The following is a 20,714-nucleotide window of genomic DNA, read 5'->3' as shown; positions in this document are numbered from 1 at the left end:
CTGATGTTTTTTAGGCTTGAGGATGCTAAATGAGCTTTCTTTGTGTCTTCTTTCCCATTTCTCACTTTAATCAGAAAAGTATCTTACTTTAATCAGAAAAGTGAGAATTAGGACATATATGCTAGGTAGGTTTATGGAATATAATAGTGGGGGAGTGCCAGATATAGCCAGACTGGGATCTATAGAATTATTTGGGTTTTATTAGCTAAAGTGTAAAACATGCAACTTGCTTTAGAGTTCTGCAATCCAATGTAATAGCCCCTGGCCTAATGTGGCTGTTTAATAAAAATAAAATTAAACATTCAACTTCTCATTTACACTAACCACATTTTAAATGCTTAATAGACAATGTGCTAGTGATTGTTATAGTAAATGAAAACAACATTTCCATCATTGCAGAAAATTCTATGGGACAGTGGTGCTCTAAGGGTAGGCTGCTTAGGGCCTACACTGGTCACTGTTCTTAAGCCTTGTTATGACTGGAGTGTATTAAGGAAAACATACTACTCACCAAGCAGTACACATTATCCAACACAAGAGAACATGAGTTTATAAAGGCATTTAGTTTATTTTTCAAAAAAATACTTTGCTAGAAGGGTTGAGTACTGTAATTTTACATGATCATAATATTTTAAAATTCTTTTCTGACCAACAAGTACCATTTAAGTGAACAACTTGTCTAGGTCTGCTTTTGTAACACCCAATACAATTAGTACTTCTCTGATAGTATTCCCTAGGTCTTAATTATCTGTAGGCCAGGAGGCACAGCCTAGCACATAGCAAAGTATGTGCTTTATAACTGCCAATTAACTTGGTTTCTTTAATATGATTAAGGAGAGCAGGTAACTGGCATATCGAATTCAACTATAAATTTACCATTTCTTGCCTGAAAGGTTGTGAATCTCCCAGACCCCCCCTCCCCCCACCAATTACTTAACCCAGGGAAGCAGTGAACTACAACTGTAGAGGAAAAAGGGCAACATATCAGGTGAGTGCCGGCTGTGTCCCAGTTAGATCTGTTATTGTTTTGTTCCAACTATAAACTCAAGATGACCATGTTACTCATATTCAACAGTAAGTAGAAAATACAAGGCAAAGCCAAAAATATGTGGGGATTACTGGCAACAACTGCTTCCTTTTTCTTCCTTAAAAAGGCTAACTGAAAGTTGATTCTGATTCTTGATAAAACTAAAAGATGCATTAAATATATGTTCACTGCTACAGATTTAACAAAAAGAAAGGCCACCAGAAAGAAGCAACTATAACCTGGTAAATTTGCCCATAGAGACAACTAGACAGCTGGTTGAAGGCTTGTCATAAATTGTTCTTTTGTGCAAGGTCTGCACTCAGCCCCCAAACCATAAGATCTGTCTTGTGGGCAGCCAGACAGTTCAGTGCCAGGCCAGTGATGGTAACTCAACGCTTTTCGCCAACAGCTCAGAAGTGTTTCAAAAATGCCTTTGTTGCAAGGAAGCAATTACTGCAAACATCAGGACAAAAGACTATCTAGGACTTTAGCTAAATAGAGGTTTATATCTAATTACAAGAAGTAAAAGCAATTAAGTGTGCTGAAACCAAGTTTCATGATTGACAGAAACATTTTAAAAACAGACTTAAAATATTCAACTTTAGGCTAAACCATGCCAGGTACCTCAGGATGCCCTATCATGTTGGAAGTGAAAGAGTAACTAGATATGGACAGCTCACTTAAGGTCTCTGTGATCATTCCTGCATGCCCCAGTGCTGATAATGATGATCATATTTCACACTGGAGGAAGTGTGGCAACTCAAGCTTTGGGCATCACGATTCTTGTAGGAGGGCTAGGCATGTGGCTCAGTGGTAGAGCACTTGCCTAGCCCACAGGAGGCCCTGGGTTCAATCCCCAGCATTGCCAAAAGAAAAAAATTATTTGTGTTTTTGCAGAATTTTCTCTCTTCTGTGTGGTGTGTCTGTCAGTGGGGAAGTGAGATACTCCCTCATTCTGAAGAATGAGGCATTTGGAGTCAATAGGCTAGTTACTTACTGGTTACTTTGCAACAACCCCACACACACACACAAAGAAAGCAAATGTCTCATATACATTTTGAAAGATCCCATGTTTGCATAATTATGTCTGGAAACCTTAAGACAACATCTCCACACTATAAATTCTCATCTTCCCTTATGGTGACACAACCTTACCTCTAGTAGCATAAAGTGCCTCTACTCCCAGTATTTAACAAAGTAAGAAATAGTGACCTGCTTTTATACTAAGGAATTTGAGTCTGGAGTTGTTGGGAGAGGCTGCTTCCCAGTGTCAACACTGGTTTACATGCATGTGCATGTAAACAGTCTGACTCAACCCTCAACTGCTGGCAGTCAGCCTTGTTTCAATCATAACTCACAGCCAAGTTAAAGCATTTTAGCCTTTTCTTTTCAACACACACCTAACCAGGCATAAATTCAAGTATCTTCTGCCATTTATTTGGTAGTTTTCTGAGTAAACATTTGAATTTGTTACCAATATATTTTCCTCCCCTAGTGCAGATGGGTAGTTTAACATGTATCCTTCCTTCCTTTCCTTTCAAATATGTCATAAAAGGCCAGATAAAAGATCTAAGATCCATTACTTTCATCTCAGTGCAGCTAACTATAAGGAAAGGGACCACATTACAGCCTGTCCCCTGAAGATAGAAGATCAACAGAAGGGAAAAAAGTAACTCCCATGCTAAAATGTCAGGATTAGTTGTGCAGAAGCCAAGTGAGCCCTGAATGAGGGGAGATCATTAGAGAGGAGGGAAACAATTCTAATATATTACTGCACTCCTTGGGAACCAAGTTTTCTTTATTACCTTCCCTCTTCTCCCCATGCATCTGCAAAAGAAGTCAGCCTTCAATTTTGAGTGTTCATATTTCAGATACACTAGAAATAGAAATGTATTAAGTAAATCTTAAATTCTCCCATATGGGAGGCAACACAAGGAAAGTAGCAACTTAAAAATTACTTCTCAAAAGGCTGAATATCTCATTTGTTTGACTACTGGTTTGACAAGACACCAAGCTTTTTCATAGGTCAAAATCAGAAAAAAACAGGTTATTAAATAAATGTCTCATTATAAGATTTAGGCTATGCATTGTAATTCCTAAGACCAGGACTGAAATCTCATTTGATAAGGTATCTGGCCCCAGTCACTGCGTTTTTCTCATACTTGAATCAACTCTTCCAAAGTAGGCTCTTTGCTTGCAAGTGGGCCTCCATGGACAGAACACACCCATCACTTTATAGCCAACTTCCATATCACCCTTCAAAAGGAATGCATTTCATTTTCTAGGATTCCCTTGGAGAGGGAAGTAAGTGAAAGGTGCTGCTGGTAAAAGTAAAACAGAACTGGCTTTGTCAAAACCTCTCCTAGCTACCCTTTATGTCCCAGGGAACACTGACTACTCCCGAGTTATACTGAATCAAAAAACATTTGCATTTTTAGGTTCTGAGATTAAATTTTAAACCTGTATTCAGTTCACACTAACTAAGTTTCAAAAGCTGCACCAAATCTACTAGGCTTTTTTTTTTTAATACTCTTCACTGCATGCTCTGTCTATATGCATGCGTTTGGATAATAAATATTAAATATGGGAGGGACGCACGGAATCCATAAAATTAAAAATGAAACCAAACTGAATATTAAAAAAGTACATGGTAGTTGGAGAAATGAATAAGGGCAAAAAATAAATTTGAGGTAACAATAGTGGCCCAACACCACTGATCTGAATATCTGTAAAAATTCAAATGAGTGTTTGGAGATTCAAGTAACAAACCATCTGTTCCAACTTGGTCAGACTTGCAGAGCACTGCTGAGTCAGTCCAGCAGCCGGCACTCACACAGCTCCTTGTAAATTCTCTTCCGCACACGGGGCATGTCTTCTTGAGAAAACTGGAAAGGCTGCTCTAAAGCGAGGCACTTGCAGTACTGCAAAGGTCCCAGAAACATGTAAATGGCACATGAGGTTGCACAACAGCCCAGCACCAGATGCAGACCTGATAGAGTCTAAGATTGTATTACAAAGTTTACAGAAACTTGTGACAACATGGTGCTTTACAACATTTATCTCCAAATTATAGTAGGCATTTCAGGCAAGTGTATAGCTAAGAATCACCCTCCCTCCAGGCCTAACACTGTGAAAAGCACCAACTAATGAAGAGGCTCTAATTCTCAAAATACAATCTGCTGAAAATAGATCTTACATAGCCTTTGGGAACCTGAATCTTGTTCACAAACCCCAAACATTTATGAAGTTAAGAATAAACCAATCTTCCAAGATCTTTACAAATCTTTAAATTTCACAGATTAGATAATTTCCTTCATAAATGTGTGTATAACAGAAATTTTTCCATTGCCCTTTTAGACCATCCAGAGACATGGGAGCAGTTTTAGACCATCCAGAGTCCATGGAATGCAGTACTCTGGGAGTGGTGGAGCAGGACTGTAATCTCAATAACTTGGGAGGTTGAGGCAGGAGGATCACAAGTTCAAGGTTAGCCTTGGCAACTTAGTGAAATCCTGTCTCAATATTAAAAAAAAAAAAAAAAAAAAAAAAAAAAAAAGGTAGTGGTGATGGTGGCTGGGGACGTAGCTTAGTGGCAAAGCACTTGTGGGTTCAATCCCAGTACCACAAACAAAAACAAAAACCAGTGGCAGGCAACCAACAGGTCTTTGACATCCAATAATTAAATTTTATTTATTTATTCAGTATTTCGGATCGAACCCAGGAGCTACCTATCATTGAGCTACATCCCCAACTCTTTTTATTTTTTGAGATAGAGTCTTGTTAAGTTGCCTAGGCTGGCCCAAAACTTGCAATTCCTCACACAGTCACTGGGATTATAGGCATCTACCACCATATCCAGCCTGCCAATGTTGTTTTTATTTTATTAAGTTAATCCTTTAAATGCCAATGATCTATGATACAAAACAACCCAAGTCAGTCTCTAGTATAGCTCACTACTAATCTCTGATAAGACATGGATGATATCTATTTTCCATTCTTGGCTTGACATGTGGTTCTTCCTAATGATAACACCTGAAAATGCACTATTGCATCTCAACAACAAAGGGAGAAAAAGGAAAGTATTCTGTTGCCTATACCTAGTATCATGTACAGGGACTGCCATCTCCCTTTCTAAACACAACAAACTTATATCACAAACTGTAAATTCAAAACAAAACAAAACAAAACAAAACAAAACAAAACAAAACAAAACAAAACAAACAAAAAACAGTATTTCTTTACCTGGAGCACAAAGACTCCACAGTCACTGTCATTTTTCTGTTGTGGAATACACTGAGGGGAAAAACAAAAACGTCATTAAAATAAGATCAAGTACTTCTTTCCTCTTCAGATAAACATGAAAAAACAGAATGAGATAGGAAACCTGTCTCTGTCCAGGACAGCTGGTATCCTGTTCATTTTATAAAGGCATCTGGCCACATGAAAAGTGCTATCAAAGGCATCCACAAATTATAAAACAATATTTTACCTAAATATGGGAAATGAAATGAAAACCCTATTTTAAAAACATCTATTTGGATACTTAGTTTTGCAATCAGTTCACTGACAAGTAAAAATGGAACTGTGGATGATCACAGAACATTTGCCTGAACTCTGAACACTTAGATGGTAACAATTCTGCTTAGCAGTCTTCACTTTCATCTCTATAAAGCTCCCAAAACAACTGGTTTTTGTATTCTGCCTCAAGTAGGAATATGAAAGATATTGGTTAAATTTAGAATACCTAGAATTCTAGCTGGGTCAATTCAGAAAATATACAAGTTTAGTTTTGACTTGAAGTGGTTTACTAGACAATTAGAAATAGAAAACTTGAGCTTGACTGTAAAATTTAATATGTGGTTTAGTTCAAGGTTGAACTGATAAATCTTGATCCCTCTGGGACTGGTTAAAGGTTATTTCAAGACTCTTTGTCTGTAACACTGGGTCAATGATTCAGACAGACCTGAGTTCAAGGACCTGCCACTACCAATAGTTCTGAGGAAGGTCTTCTGAAGGTCACATTTCAGTTTTCTCATCTATAAAATAAAGATGCTGTTCATCTTTAAATGACCACCTACCTCACAGGTTATAAGGATCAAATGAGATCATTATATAAAAACACTTTAAAAACAATAAAATAAAGACTAAATTGTCAACACTGGTGTTCATGACAGGATTGAGATTATGCTCAGAAAGGCACTCTGGCCCATCAACACCTTTAATGTCTAGAAACCATAACAGAGCTACATCCGAACTGTCCTCCCGCTGAAGAACTAAGGACAGGCCTAGAAAGTAGCCCAGTACTCTTGCTCCCATAATGGACCCAATAGTCATTTAGCATTTCTCTGAGTCTGTAAGTGCCATGAGGCAAGAGGTAGGTGCCAAAATTCGTTTTTCAGCAGAGCAACTACATCATTAGCAACTGTGCCAGGGATGAAAGGACTCAAGTTACCTGCTTTCAGCAAGCACTGGGCAATTGAGTAGCCAGATGATAAAGTACAAAATTGGCTTAATCTGAGTTGCCTCCCTAGAGTCTCCTCCAAGCTCTTTTTGGTCTCTGTCAGTAGTCTTGAAATGCTCTTACACACAACCGCCCCTTGGATCATTCCCTCCCCTGGACATGCCCATTTTATTTGTATCACATACTTACCTTCGTAACAGCTGTCTGCCAACCCTGAAGAAATTCAGGTCTATTTTTTTCTCTGGCTTCAGTCAGCAAATACTTTCTTATATTCTGGTTAAAAAGAAACCACAACACAGATGCTGTGTTCCATGAGTTGGTGAAAAATGAAACCTGCCCGTAGCAGGTAGAAGCAAAGGAGGTGGCAACTGTGGCCCCACAAAATTGGGCAGTGTGTGCATGAAAGAGTTAGAGCTGGAACTTTATTTCAGAGCTTTCATATCGTTAAGGAGGATTCAGACCTCCTGTACTCAAGGTATGCACTCAAGAGTGTGGGCACTGGTATTTGCTTGATTAGAATATTTATTGAGATGGTTAGCCACCTTTCCCAGCAGTAAACTGGCAAGATAAAAAAGTCTTAATCAGTGCCAGTGCTGAAGAGAAGGAAGAAACTCGTGGCAGAAATCATTGACTGAAACTAAATGAAAAAAATCTAGCTGAAGATAAGTTTCTTGGTTTGGAAGGTGACAAGAACAGACAGTTATCTCTACCCATTCTGAATACTGAATATAGTCAAGGGCACTACTGAAATTTCTAGACTGCTGGAGTTTCAAAATATCCCTAATGCCCTCAACCTCTTTGTGCATATTTCTCTCTGTATCAAGAGATTATGACAGCATGTTGCTCTTCTCCCTAAACAAGTAACTTCAAGTTCTCAGAATAACTACTATATATAAATTCACACATAGAATAACGGCAAAAAAGACTTGCCCTTAAAAATAATCACCTACACCAACATTTACTAAGTATTTATAATGTGCTGAGTGCTGGGGATACAGTGGTAAAGAAAGCTGTTTAAGTCCTCGCTCTCAGAGAATCTACACATTTGGAAATTTTAATAACATTTTTCATCAACTCTTTGGAAATACAGGCCCCCAACTTTCCTTCAGAGCCACTTTTATTACCCCCACATTTCCTTAAAACAACTGCCTAGCTTCACCTACCTGGATGACTCTGCTTGGCTTTAAATGACTTTTAGTTATCACCCCAAACAAATTGGTTCTCAGGGTCTTTCTCCAAATGTGCCAAGTTATTAGCCAATTGTAATTTGACTGAAAAAATTTTTGACTGGTCAAAAATTCCGAAGATGAATTTTTTAATAACTGCAGAAGAACCAAGTGCCTAATCCAGAATTGACTTAGAAATCAAAAGCCTGTTTCAAAAACAAAATCTTTTTAACCATCAAGAAGTTAGCTCCATGAAGGCAACTGTCTAAACCTTCTCTGACTCCTCAGTGTCAGTGCCTAACACAAGCAGAAGCCTGGGGTAGTATTTCCTAGTTGAAATGATTTTTGCAACACCCTTGCTCTCCTTGTTTGTTTTTTTCTATTTGTCCAGGGAAGAGACAGCACTGACAGTCTCTGATAAGTGAAGGATGTGAGACAGGCAAGGAATTAAGCAAAGTGAACTGGAAACACACAATCACATCTGATACTGGACTGACTCTCTTTTGTACTGGAGTTAGAGCACTCTGGGCCCAGGAATATCCCAAAGTAGGGTTTTTTTCCCCCTGGATTTCTTAGAACCACAAACATGGATTTTGAAAATTTGATCATCTTAGTTTTGCTTATACTTACTTTTTAAATTAAATGTTAAATATAAATTTAAATATCTTTATTTTAATATATTCTTTAATATATATTTATATATTATACCACATAATATACAATAATTTATATATACAAATATATGTACCACATATATTTAAATATATACATTAACATTTTAAATTTATACATTTAAAGTAAATATATAAATATATATTCCTTGTTAATAAAAATTAGAATAACCAAAATACGGTGAAATTTCCTTTATTAGTCCTACTCCTTTCTATACTTATCCAAAAGCAATCACTGAAATCAAAATTGTATGCATCCATCCCATGCTTTTTTTTTTTTTTTTTGAGAAAGGGGATCCCCCTATATTATACACACTGGTCTTGAACTCCTGGAAGCAATCTTCCTTCCTCAGCCTCCTGCGGAGCTAGGACTACAGGCAGATGCCATTATTCATTGATATCTAATTTTTTTATTTACAAAAATATATCTTTGTATATTACATATACAAATATATATGTATATACACACACACACACATATGCACACATAAATGTATTTCCCCCATAAGCATATTATATCGTTCTGCCACAACTAGCATTTTCTTTTGGTGGTGGTGGTGAGGGGGACCAGGGATTTAACCCAGGGGCAATTTACCACTAAGCTACATCATTAGACCTTTTTATTTTGAGACAAGGTCTCACTAAGTTGCTCAGGGCCTCACTAACCTGCTGAGGCTGGCTTTATAATTTCACCTCTCCTGCTTCAGCCTCCTGAATCACTGGGATTATAGGCATGTGCCACTATACCTAGCTCAACTGGCTTTTAAAAACTCAATGATCTTTCCCTGTTAGGATGTAAAGAACCACTATATTTTGTTTTGGTTTTGATGGTACTGGGGATTGAATCCAGGGTCTCGTACATGATACCCAAGTGCTCTAAGACTGTGCTACATCCTCACCCCTTCTTTTAAATTTCATTTTGATAGAGGATCTTGCTTAATTGTCCAGATTCTCCTTGAACTTGCTATCTTCCTGCCTCAGCCTCCCAAGTTGCTGAGATTACAGGTGCACACCCCGCACTCGGTTCAGAAGTTTTAAATTATGACATGGTTAAATTTATCAAACTATTCCTTATGTCTCTTTTTGGGGGGAGGGTTCTGTGTAAGAAAGCATTCCCTATTCTGAGAACACAGTATCGTCTATATTTTATTCAAATGCTTTTAGTTTTAGTTTTGTTTTACAGGTAGGTATCTATTCCATCTGAAATGTTTTTATAATTAGCATAAATATGAAGTAAAGATCTATATTTACTAATTCTCCCAGTGTCATACTTGAATAGCCTATCTTTTCCTAACTTCATCATATACTAAATCCTCACGTATGCATGAGTTATTTCTGGATTCTTCATGCTGTTCCAATCTATTTATCTACTCCTAAGCCAATATGATTATAGCTTTTTTTTTTTTTTTTTAAATATTGCTAGGGATCTGAGTGTGATGATGCATACCTGTAATCTCATCGACTTGGGAGGCTGAGGCAGCAGGATCACAAATTCAAGGCCAGCCACAGCAATTTAGTAAGATCCTCAGCAACATAGCAAGAACCTGTCTTGGGGAGGTGAGTAGGAGAGGACCAGGGATGTAGCTCAGTGGTAAAAGCATCCCTGGGTTCAATCCCCAGTACCAAAAATTTTGTTAAAAAGCAGTTTTAAGGGGCTGGGGTTGTGGCTCAGCGGTAGAGTGCTCACCTAGCACATGCAAGGCCCTGGGTTTGATCCTCAGCATCACATAAAAATAAATACATAAAATAAAGGTATAAGAAAATAGTTTTTTAAAAAAAGCAGTTTTAAGGGGAAGAGAAAAGAAAGAAAAAAAAAAAAAAAAACAAGGCTGACAAAATCAAATTAGGGCATGTATCTCAGAAGGGGATCCTGATCTTGGACAGCTACCTCTCACCTGTGGAGTCCTCTTACAGTTCTTTTCTTTACCAATAGTTTAGAGGACATTCACAACAGAAAATGTTCCTCTATGGTACTGACTTCTGCTGTTCTACCTAGAACTAAGATAGGACTGGGTCAATCACAGATTAAGTGAAAAAAATAGGATATTAACTTACCTCTACACAAAACTTAAAATGAATGCCTTGGGAATCATAAAATGAAATAATTCGATTAGAGAGTGTCACAGTAATGAGAGACCAGTGGACTTCCAGGTGAATAGGAATCAATAGAAGACTCTTTTTAAACAAATCCACCTGATTAAGAGAAGAAAATGCAGCTGTCATCACAAAACCAACAACATACAGCAGCTTCTTTACTGACTTCTGACTTGTCCAAGGACATAAAAGTAGACAGTGGTAGGCCAGTATTTGAACCCAGGTCTTATTTTTAAAGCCCATGCTTATAACTACTAAGCTAAAACACAAAATAAGAAAAATGAAGAAGTACTATTTTTCATTTAACCCACTAAAACTCTGTTTTATCAAATGGTTTACCTTTTTCATTTTTCTCCACCCCCCCCACCCGTCTTTTTTTTTTTTTTTTTTTGGTACCAGGGATTGAACCCAAAGGTGCTCTACCACTGAGACATATCTCCAACCCTTTTTACTTTTTACTTAAAGACAGGGTCCCTTATTAAGTTGCCCAGTCTAGCTTCAAATTCACAATCCTTCTGCCTAGTCTCCTGAGTCACTGAGATTATAGGCATGTTGCCACCATGCCTGGCCTTACCTAATTTTCTTGGGCACATTTTGACCTAGACTCAACGTTTTAGGAAATAACCATGGTACTGGAAAACAGAAAAGGTCTAAGTCTTTCACCTTTCTCTGGACTCGGTATAACAGTTAATATCATGAGCTTCAAAACAAGTCTACTTAAGTTCAAATTCTTCCTCAACTATGAAATGCAGAAAGCAATAATATCTATCTTATGATGTTGTTGAGAATAATAATACTTGAAAAATGCATAAAACTGTGCTTTTAGTACATTGTAGATAGCCAATAAATCTTAGCTATTATCATTATTACTCCCTTGTCTTTCAGATGTCAAAATCAAGAACATCCTTAATAATATTTACATACCCTTTATATCTGAATCCATCTTTTACAATCTTAACATATCCTTTATATCCTAACACATACAATTTAGAAATAGTTGCTATTATATTAAAAAATCCAGTTATATCTTGGGTAATAGATGCTCCACTAAACATCCATAAAAGAGTGAATTTATTTATTTTTTAAAGTTAAAACAATGACAATACTATAAAGTATGTCAGATTCTTAAAAACCAATCTCTCAAGTCTTCTTTTTTGCTAATAATCAGATAATTTATTCATGCTATAAATAAATCTTTTATCAGTCTATATGACCTTACAAGCAAAGCACTTTAGTGTTTTTGTTTTTCATTTTCTATTTATAAACCTGGAGTTGGGGGAGTTGGGCAAAAGAAAACGTAGGGCCAGGGGTATAGCTCAGTGGTAAAGGGCTTGCTTAGTTAGCAAGTATTTGAAATATTTATTCAATCCTTAGCACCACCAAAAAAACCCAAAACAAAACCTAATAAGAAAATAGTTCGAGCATCCCTAAAGTTCTGAAACCACAAATGCTGCAAAATTCAACATTACTTTAGCATGATGATACCACAAGTAGAAAATTCTGCACATGAAATTATGTTATGGGTCACAGCCTAAACATAGTCACAGAAGCTGGGGGTATAACTCAATGGTGGAGCACTTGCCCAACATGCATAAGGCCCTGGGTATACAATTCCCAATACTGCAAATAAATAAATAAATTTAAATTTTTTTTTAAAAAAAATAATTAAAACAAACACATATAACTGAAAATACTATATAAAATTTAATCTTCAGATTATGTATATAAGGTATACATTAACCATAAATGAATTTTAGTCTTGGGTCTCATCCCCAAGATATCTCATTATAAATATGAAAATACTCCAAAATGGAAATATTCCAAAATGAAATCCAAAATCAAGCATTTTGAGTAAGGAATATTCAGTCTATATTAGATAAAATAGACACTGATCTTTTTTTGAGGGGAGAAACAAGTCTTTTCTGTCAAACCAAAGAGACTTCATTTTAGTTAACTTCCTGGGCTCCCATTTTCTTGAAACTCAGCTGTCTTTCTAAAGTTAGTATTTCCTCAATAGTCAATTTGCACCTAAGATTGTGTAGTCAGCCCCAACCAATGTGTAATGGCCAAGTACCCCTGTGTCAGAGATAAAAGCCAAGCACACTGTCTGCCTGCAATGCCTGCTTTCAATTTTGATTGCTGTGTACCCTTCTGCACGTAGAAATAAAATTTTTGCCTTGCAGACAGAGCCAAATAAGTCTGTGAGTGTTTATTTGGTTCTTAGGGCTTCCAGGACCCATCTCCTACTCCATTAATTCCAACAACAGGGTCTTGTTAAATTACTTAGGCCTTGCTTAGTTGCAAGACTGGCCTAGAAGTTGTGATCCTCCTGCCTCACAATTAAACAATGAGATTCAAAAGAGAAAAAAAACTATTGCTGAGTACATGCCAATAATCCCAGTGGTTCCACAGGCTGATGAAGGAGGATCGAAAGTTCAAAGCCAGCCTCAGCAACTAAGTGATGACCTAAGTAACTAAGTGAGATCCTGTCTCAAAGGGTCTGGGGATGTGACTCAGTAATTGAGTGACCCTGGGTTCAATCCCTGGTACTAAAACAAAACAACAACAACAACAACAACAAAAACCTATCACATTAAAAAGTCTGTTTCTACGTAACATCGTATTGGCCTTAAAATTATCTTTCCATTCAAAGTGATTAATTTCCATTTCAAATCTAGAATAAAAAATTTAATACCTTTTTAGTCCATCTCTTAACTCCATTATATCCTTTGGTTACCAGCTGTCTATGAAAAAAGCTGTTGAAGAAGTGAACCTAGAACAGACACCAAATATAAGGAATCAGATTACATTAGGCTGTGCCCAGATTTAACTTCAAAAGAAAATAAAAAAATTTAAAATATCTGAACACAAAATAACTTAAAAATACATATATATTCAAAAATTTTTTAAATAAAAATGTAATGTTCTAACATAAATAGACAAAAGGGAGAGAAAAGTTTCTTCAACTAGTAGTCAAAATATAGAAAATATATTACTTGATTTATAGAAAATTCTGTTTAAATTTTTCATGAGAATGCTCTTACAGGTGTGGTCTATTGTCAGTGGGGTAGCAATTGGATTACCTGAATCCAATCAAGTAGAGACAAATGATAAATCTCTCCAAAATTTTTAAAAGATTGAACAACTGAAATAAGATCTGAAAAAAAAAATGAGCAAACCAATACCTTGAACTCATGAGATATGGATTACAAAACTCTCCATCTGAAGGATGTGGATTTGAAGACTCCCATACAACTACGAGAAGGTCTTAGCACAATCATTTCTAGTACCAAAAATTACCCTTGCCATACAGAGTATCAGGTCCCACCTCCTTGGATTCAGATTCTGGCTATAAGTGGTATTGGCTCATCTATGTTAGTCTATACCATGGTCTTGAAGCAGGGCTCTAACTTGAACTCACTTTAGATAATAAGACTATTAAGTGTGTGGTTCTCAGAGTATGCTCATTAGACCAGAAGAATCAGCATCACCTGGGAACTTGTTGGAAATCGAAATTCTCAGCCCAGTTCCAGAGCTGCTAAATTTTAGCAATCTGGTTTTACAAACCTTTCATGTGATTCTGATGCACATTCACTGAGAACCATTCAGTTTAACATGGATAAAAAACAATCTGTTTAGTTATCTGTAAAAGCAGTGACTCTGTAACTCTACTGAAACAGTGCTGGGCCCCAACTCCCATTTCTGATTTAATAGAGCTGAGCTGGGGTCTAAGAATGTGCATTTCCATTAAGTCCCCAGGTGATATTGACACTGCTAGTCTGGGGACCACACCTTGAGAACTACTGCCTTTGAATATGTTTAGATTTAAACTTTTTGATGATTAAGAGCATTTCATAAAACAATCCAACATATTAGCTTCATGATTTGAATTTATAATGCATAATGAATTTATGATTATAAGTGGAAAGCTATCAAAGTTTTCTATATTGAAAAACGGTACTAGAATCTGCAATTGGTTATATTTATCTGTTTAAGTTTTTTGTTTGTTTGTTTTTGCAGGACTGGGTACCGAACCCAGAGGTGCTCTACCACTGAGCCATATCCCCAACTCTTTTCATTTTTGAGACAGGGTCTCGATAACCTCCCTTAGCATCCTGACTAGCTAAGTTATGAGATTTAAGAACTTGAAAAGTTCTGCTGCTCATCAGGTATTTGAATTTTCAGAAAAAAAGGTATCAAATTTAAAAATCATTTTAATATGTAACAAAGCTCTTAAGAGAATTTAGAGCTGGATTATCTATTTGAATTGATTAAAATTAAAAAAAAGAGAGAAAAGGTGAAGATGAGTAATATTTTACATTTTTATAAAGAGGGTAAGACTTTAGTTGATTGATTGATTTAACTGAATCCAGGAGCACTTTTACTGAGCTGCATCCCCAGTCCTTTTTATTCTTCATTCTGAGTCAGGGTCTTGCCAAATTGCCCAGGATAACCTCAAAGTTATAATCCTCTCACCTCAGCCCCTTTATTAATAAACAAAAAAAGTCCTCTTATCAATAAACATACCTACCTAGATACAAATAAGAAAGAAAACATTGCTACTGTGACTTTCTTATGCTGAAGCAGGAGGATCACAATTTGGTGAGAACCTTATCTCATGATAAAAAAGAAAAAGGGCGGGCATGTGGCTCAGTGCAAAAACATCCCTGGATTTAATCCCTAGTACCACACATACACATAAATTAATAAAAATGTGTATTAATAAATTTTGCAATAGGATTTCCCTAAGCTCATATAAATATATAAAGATGATACATAAATGTGTATATACATAATATAACCCTTTTAAAAAAATCTAAGTAATTATAAAATAATTAAAGTTTGAAAATAAAAAAAATCACTCCTTTTTAATATACAAGAATTTCCTTAAGAGGAAAATTTTCACTTACTTTATCTGGGACTGCATCCATTATCAGCTCGCCGTACATATTTATGACCTATAAAAAGTAAAACCAATTTACTAACCCTATACAATTCAGAACAACCTAAGCAGAATGTATAATAACATTCTGAATAATAACAATAAAGCTTTTCAATCCTGGCATTAGTGAGTCACTTCAGTACACATTAAAGAATATTTGATTAATAAAAGTAAGTATGAGACCAGTCCCTACAATATTTTATTGACCAACATCCTTTGTAACTTTTCTGCAGTGAGAATCTGCATTACACTAACCTGGTCATTTAGCCAATTCTGACCATCCAAGGTCGCCAGATCATCCATATCCAGCATATGTTTATTGTAGAAGATGCGGAAGTTGCATTTTTGATGTCTGGCCCGATAGTTTGTTATTTCTCTATTGATAAATGGTTTTCTGAAACAAAGATTTTGAAAGAAAAAAAATGTGAGTTCTACTCAATGCACTATTAAGTACCCTTTTTCTCCTAAATCAAGAGAAAATCATATATGCCAATCATTTTATTTTCAAGGATTTAACTTTCACCACTGGCATACCTATTGGAAAAGTCTTCATTAAAGACATCTTTTAATCTTCCAAGGACATCTTTTTCACTGAGTGGGACCAAACTTCCATATTTTTTCATAACCTCATCTAGAAATCCTTAAATAAAGGAAGAAAGGAAAGTTAAGATGGAAGACAAAGCAATTTCTCTTAATACTTAATCTATAAACAATGCAACACATACTTAAATGTACATTATAACATAGGATTATACTCCGTATAAGGAAATATTTTAAAAGTTCTGACACTATTCAAAAGAAGTGGATTAGGCCCTTACCACTCTAACCTAGAGAAAAATGCTGTGAGGTATCATTTCACAGTGCATTTTTAAACTACCAATGAATTGTTAGAGGAACTAGCTAAAACTAAAGATTGATGCCTTTCCATAACTTAACCTTAGTGATGAATTCTCTCTCATTAGGAGTAACATCCAGAAAGTTGGACACAATGGTGTGTGCCTATAGTTCCAACTACCAGAGGATAAGGCAGAGGATAAGGCAGAGCATTGCTTGAGCTCATCAGTTTGGGACACCCTGGGCTACTCAGGGAGACCCTGACTCAAAACAAAACAAAACAAACCACAACCCCCCCACACACACACACCCACCCCCCACCCCCACACACAGAGAAAACATCTAGTTGGGTGCAATGGTGTGCACCTGCAACCCCAGCATTTGCAATGCTGAGGCAATAGAACTGCAAGTTCAATGCCACCCCGGGGCAACAGAGGGAGATCCTATCACAAAATAAAAGGCATAGGGATGACAGGTGTGGTGGCACATGCTTGTAATCCCAGAGACTCCAGAGGCTGAAGCAGGAGGATTGCAAGTCCAAGGTCAACCTCAGCAACTTAGTGAGGCCCTAAGCAACTTAGTGAGACCCTGTTTCAAAATAAAAAATTAAAAAGGGTTGGGGATGTGGATTAGTGGTTAAGCACTCGTGGGTTCAATTGCAAGTACTCAACACTGAATAGAAATATGAGTAAGACTGACTGACATTAGGGACTGGAACTATGCAACAATTGGTCCTATATAACACTATTTTTATGACTTTCAAATTACATCTAAAGGCTAAATCACCTTGTTAAATGTGCCTGAATTAAGTCACAATTTAGCCAAGTGCAGTGGTGCACATCTGTAATCCCAGCAACTCAGGAGACTGAGGCAAGAGAATGGCAAGTTTGAGGGCAGTATTTAAATCAATTTAAGTAGTGTGAACATATATACACATATATACAGGTATATAATATATACGTTTTATTTTTAGTACTGGAGAACGATCCCAGGGGTGCTTTACCATGGAGCTACCTCCCCAGTTCTTTTTTTGTCTTATATGAATTATTCCTCTTTATTGTTTAAAATATTGGTTATAATTATATAATACAATTCACAATATATTAATTACTTGATATATAGATATTCATTATAACTTCAAAATATACATTCTTTTTTAACCTTTTCCTTTTTAAATTTTTTTCAATAAAACTTATATGATGTATCATACTAATGAACTTTGAGAACTCATTTTTAAATTTTCTTTTTTAGATTTAGTTTATTTATTTGTACTAATCAGTTATGCATGACGGCAGAATGCTCTTCTGATTCATTGTACACACATGGAGCACAATTTTTTACTTCTCTGGTTGTACTCAAAGTAGGGTCACATTATTCATGCAATCATACATGTACCTAGGTTAACGATGGCTGTCTCATTCCACCATCTTTTCTACCATAATGCCCCTTCCCCCTCTCCCCCATCCAGAGTTCTTCCACTGATCCCATGCCCAATCCCCCATTAAGAATTAGCATCCACTTATCAGAAAACATTTAGCCTTTGGTTTTTTGGGATTGGCTTACTTCACTTAGCATGATATTCTCCAACTCCATCCATTTACCTGCAAATGCCATGATTTTATTTATTTTTTATTGCTGAATAATATTCCATTGTGTATATATACCACAGTTTCTTTATCCATTCATCTACTGAAGGTCATCTAGGTTGGTTCCACAGTTTAGCTATTGTGAATTGTGCTGCTATGAACATTGATGTGGCTGCATCACTATAGTATGCTGTTTTTAAGTCCTTTGGGTATAAACCAAGGAGAGGGATAACTGGGTCAAATGGTGGTTCCAGTCCCAGTTTTGCAAGGAATCTCCATACTGCTTTCCATATTGGCTGCACCAATTTGCAGTCCCACTAGCAATGTCTGAATGTGCCTTTTCCCCACATCCTCGCCAATACTTATTGTTGTTTGTATTCTTGATAACCGCCTCCTTTTTTTTTTTTTGAGACAGGGTCTTGTAGAATTGCTAAGGCTGGCTTTGAACTTGGGATCCTTTTGCCTCAACCTCCTGACCTTGCTGTAGAGGTGTGTGATACCATGCCTGGCTTTTTTTTTTTTTTAATTCTTTAATTTTTGATGGTATTGGGGATGGAACCTAGGACCTCATATGCTAGGCATGAACTCTGCCCAGAGCTACACCCCAACCCTATATATGCATTTCTAGGATGATCCACTAAAGAAACATACCTAAAAAGGCTCTAGGAAATAAAACCAGGACATTATTTATTTTTTTGGTGATACTAGAGATTGAATCCAGGGGTGTTCTCCCACTAAGTCACATCCCCAGTCCTATTTATTTTTATTCTAAACTGCTAAGCCTCTAATTTACAATCTTATCTCAGCCACCCAAGTAGTTGGAATTACAGACATGTGCCATCATGCTCAGTCCAGGATATTATTTCTAAGTAAATACAAAGAAACTGCAGAAAGGCTTAGATGCTCACAAAAGCAGAGGCATGATAGGCACAGTTCACTGATGAAGAGCAGAGAAAACAACCACCTAGTTATCAGGCTGACAGGTGAGCCTATTGAGTTGAGATGGGAAAAATGAGGACAATATGTTAAGCATATATCCTATCCAGTTCCCTTTTGAAACTTTTAAGAATTGCCTCCACTATGCATTAATTCAAAATAAACAGGAAAGATCAAAACAGAGTACTGGGAATGGTGTGCTGGGTTGGTTTGGGGAGAGGGACTGAAATGTAAAATCTGTATTTCCCCCTGTTAATCACCCACCAGAATAGCTCCTATTTTAAAAGGCTTAAACTAAGAGCAAAAGTCAGGGGACAGCAACAGGAAAAAGGATGCTTGCTTATGCCTGCTTCTAGTCTAGGCTTTAGACAAATAGGCCCATTGCAACGTCATCATTTCAGGAAATAAAGATTTGGGTCTTCTATACTAGGAACAGAATGTATAGTGTTTACATTACATATCTTAACGTTGATCTAAGCATAGCCTTGTGTCTATACTGGAAAACAGGCCCAAAGGAAAATAAGCGATTCCCAACACTGGATAAACTGCATTTAAAAAACTGATTTTATAGAAGAAAATGCCTCTACCAACAAAAAATTAAGCTTGAGGTTCCACCACCTTGAATGAAGCTCCTCAAATAAGAAAGTGGTCTCCTCTATCAGTGGTATACCAGATAGCCAGGCATGGTGACACAGGCCTATAATCTCATTGACTCCAGCTGAGGCAGGAGGGCCAGGCCCCATAATTTAGTAAGACTCTTGTCTCAAGAGATGGGTATGTAGCTCATTGTCAGAGCACTGCTTGGGTTCAACTCCAAAACCACAAAAAAGCAGGGGGCGGTTAACAATGAGATGGGGGGGTTAACAATGGGATATGGACCCCAATTTTAAACTAGTATCATAGGAAAGAGGCATTCTTATTAACAGTATTATTTCTGGGTGGTAATAATATGGAGATTTTAAGTTTTATGTATGTGTTTTGTTTTTGCTTGCAGATGATAAACATGGATTCCTTATGTAATAGAAAGGCCCTACAAGGATGACAATGTCTCTCACTGATAACACATCCACCATTATCTCACTGGTACCAGAAGTAAAACAAAACATCATTAAGAGCATTTATCATATGACAACACTCACATATTTCATCTAATCCTTAAAACTAATCTCTGTGTCAAGATACCATCTCTGCTAGGTCTGAGAATATGGCACATGTTAGAGAACTTGCCTAGCATGTGCGAGTCCCTGGGTTCAATCCCCACCCCCACCCCCACCCCCGCACTATCTTGTCACCCCCCCCCCCCAAAAAGATATTATCTCTGCTGTATAAATGAAGACAAAGAAAACTTAGAGAGATTAAGTAACTACCCTCAGGACACCCAACTAGCACAGAATAACTAAGATTCTTATGTAGGTTATGTGACTAGAGAAACTATGCTGTTCACTTTTATGCTATGCCATCTCCAAAACAAGAAATAGCTATTTTCTCTACAAAAATAACTTGGGGCTGGGCACCCTTCGCACACCTTATAGTACTAGCTACTTGCAAAGCTCAGGAAGGAGGATTCTGAATTCAAGGCCAACCTAGACAAAAGATTAAGAACCTTTATAAAAGAAATAAAAGAAAGAAATGCAACCACTTGGTTCTACAACAAAATACAATACACACCTCAGAAATGCCATCAGTAAAGAAGGCATGAAGTACCTCAGAATAAACTTAAGGAATGTGTAAAACCTAGTGAAAAGTTGCAAAACACTAAGAAACTAAGTCAGTTCTGTTTTTACACAGGAAAACTCAACATTTTAAGAATATAATTTTCTCCAAATACTATAAGCAAAAAGCATACTTATTTTCTTTAATTTATAAAATAAATAAAAAATTCATCTTGGGATTGATAAATTCCTAGAAAATTTTAAAAACAATTAGAGGTGGGCTGGGGTTGTAGCTCAGTGGTAGAGCACTTGCCTAGCATATGTGAAGCATTGGGTTCGATTCTC

General features: G+C 36.7%; 1 protein-coding gene and 1 long non-coding RNA gene across 8 annotated transcripts in view; one reads left to right on the top strand and one right to left on the bottom strand.

The window, feature by feature from the left end:
- Positions 1-2,827: 2,827 nt before the first annotated feature.
- The window catches only part of LOC308654012 (sentrin-specific protease 5), a 37,452-nt gene continuing 19,565 nt past the window's right edge, over positions 2,828-20,714 (bottom strand). For 6 of the 7 annotated variants that reach the window (XM_081302829.1, XM_081302828.1, XM_081302830.1 and 3 more), the window contains 8 exons: positions 15,896-16,001; positions 15,617-15,755; positions 15,330-15,377; positions 13,115-13,192; positions 10,381-10,518; positions 6,678-6,761; positions 5,270-5,320; positions 2,828-3,948 (listed from right to left, as the gene is read on the bottom strand). In XM_081302829.1, the coding sequence (XP_081158955.1) occupies positions 3,838-3,948; positions 5,270-5,320; positions 6,678-6,761; positions 10,381-10,518; positions 13,115-13,192; positions 15,330-15,377; positions 15,617-15,755; positions 15,896-16,001 (755 nt within the window). In that variant the 3' untranslated portion in view covers positions 2,828-3,837. The remainder of the gene's footprint in view (positions 3,949-5,269; positions 5,321-6,677; positions 6,762-10,380; positions 10,519-13,114; positions 13,193-15,329; positions 15,378-15,616; positions 15,756-15,895; positions 16,002-20,714) is intronic. The other variant, XM_081302834.1, reaches the window with a different exon arrangement.
- On the top strand, positions 6,678-19,820 carry LOC308654014. The gene is made up of 3 exons (XR_014023154.1): positions 6,678-9,882; positions 18,197-18,270; positions 19,712-19,820. It is a non-coding gene; the product is annotated as an uncharacterized lncRNA (long non-coding RNA).

The sequence above is a fragment of the Spermophilus citellus genome (genome assembly GCF_964194105.1).
Source record: "Spermophilus citellus genome assembly, chromosome: 7".
NCBI lineage: Eukaryota > Metazoa > Chordata > Mammalia > Rodentia > Sciuridae > Spermophilus > Spermophilus citellus.
Note: the sequence above shows the minus strand (reverse complement) of the source record. Positions and strands in the feature narration are given on the sequence as shown.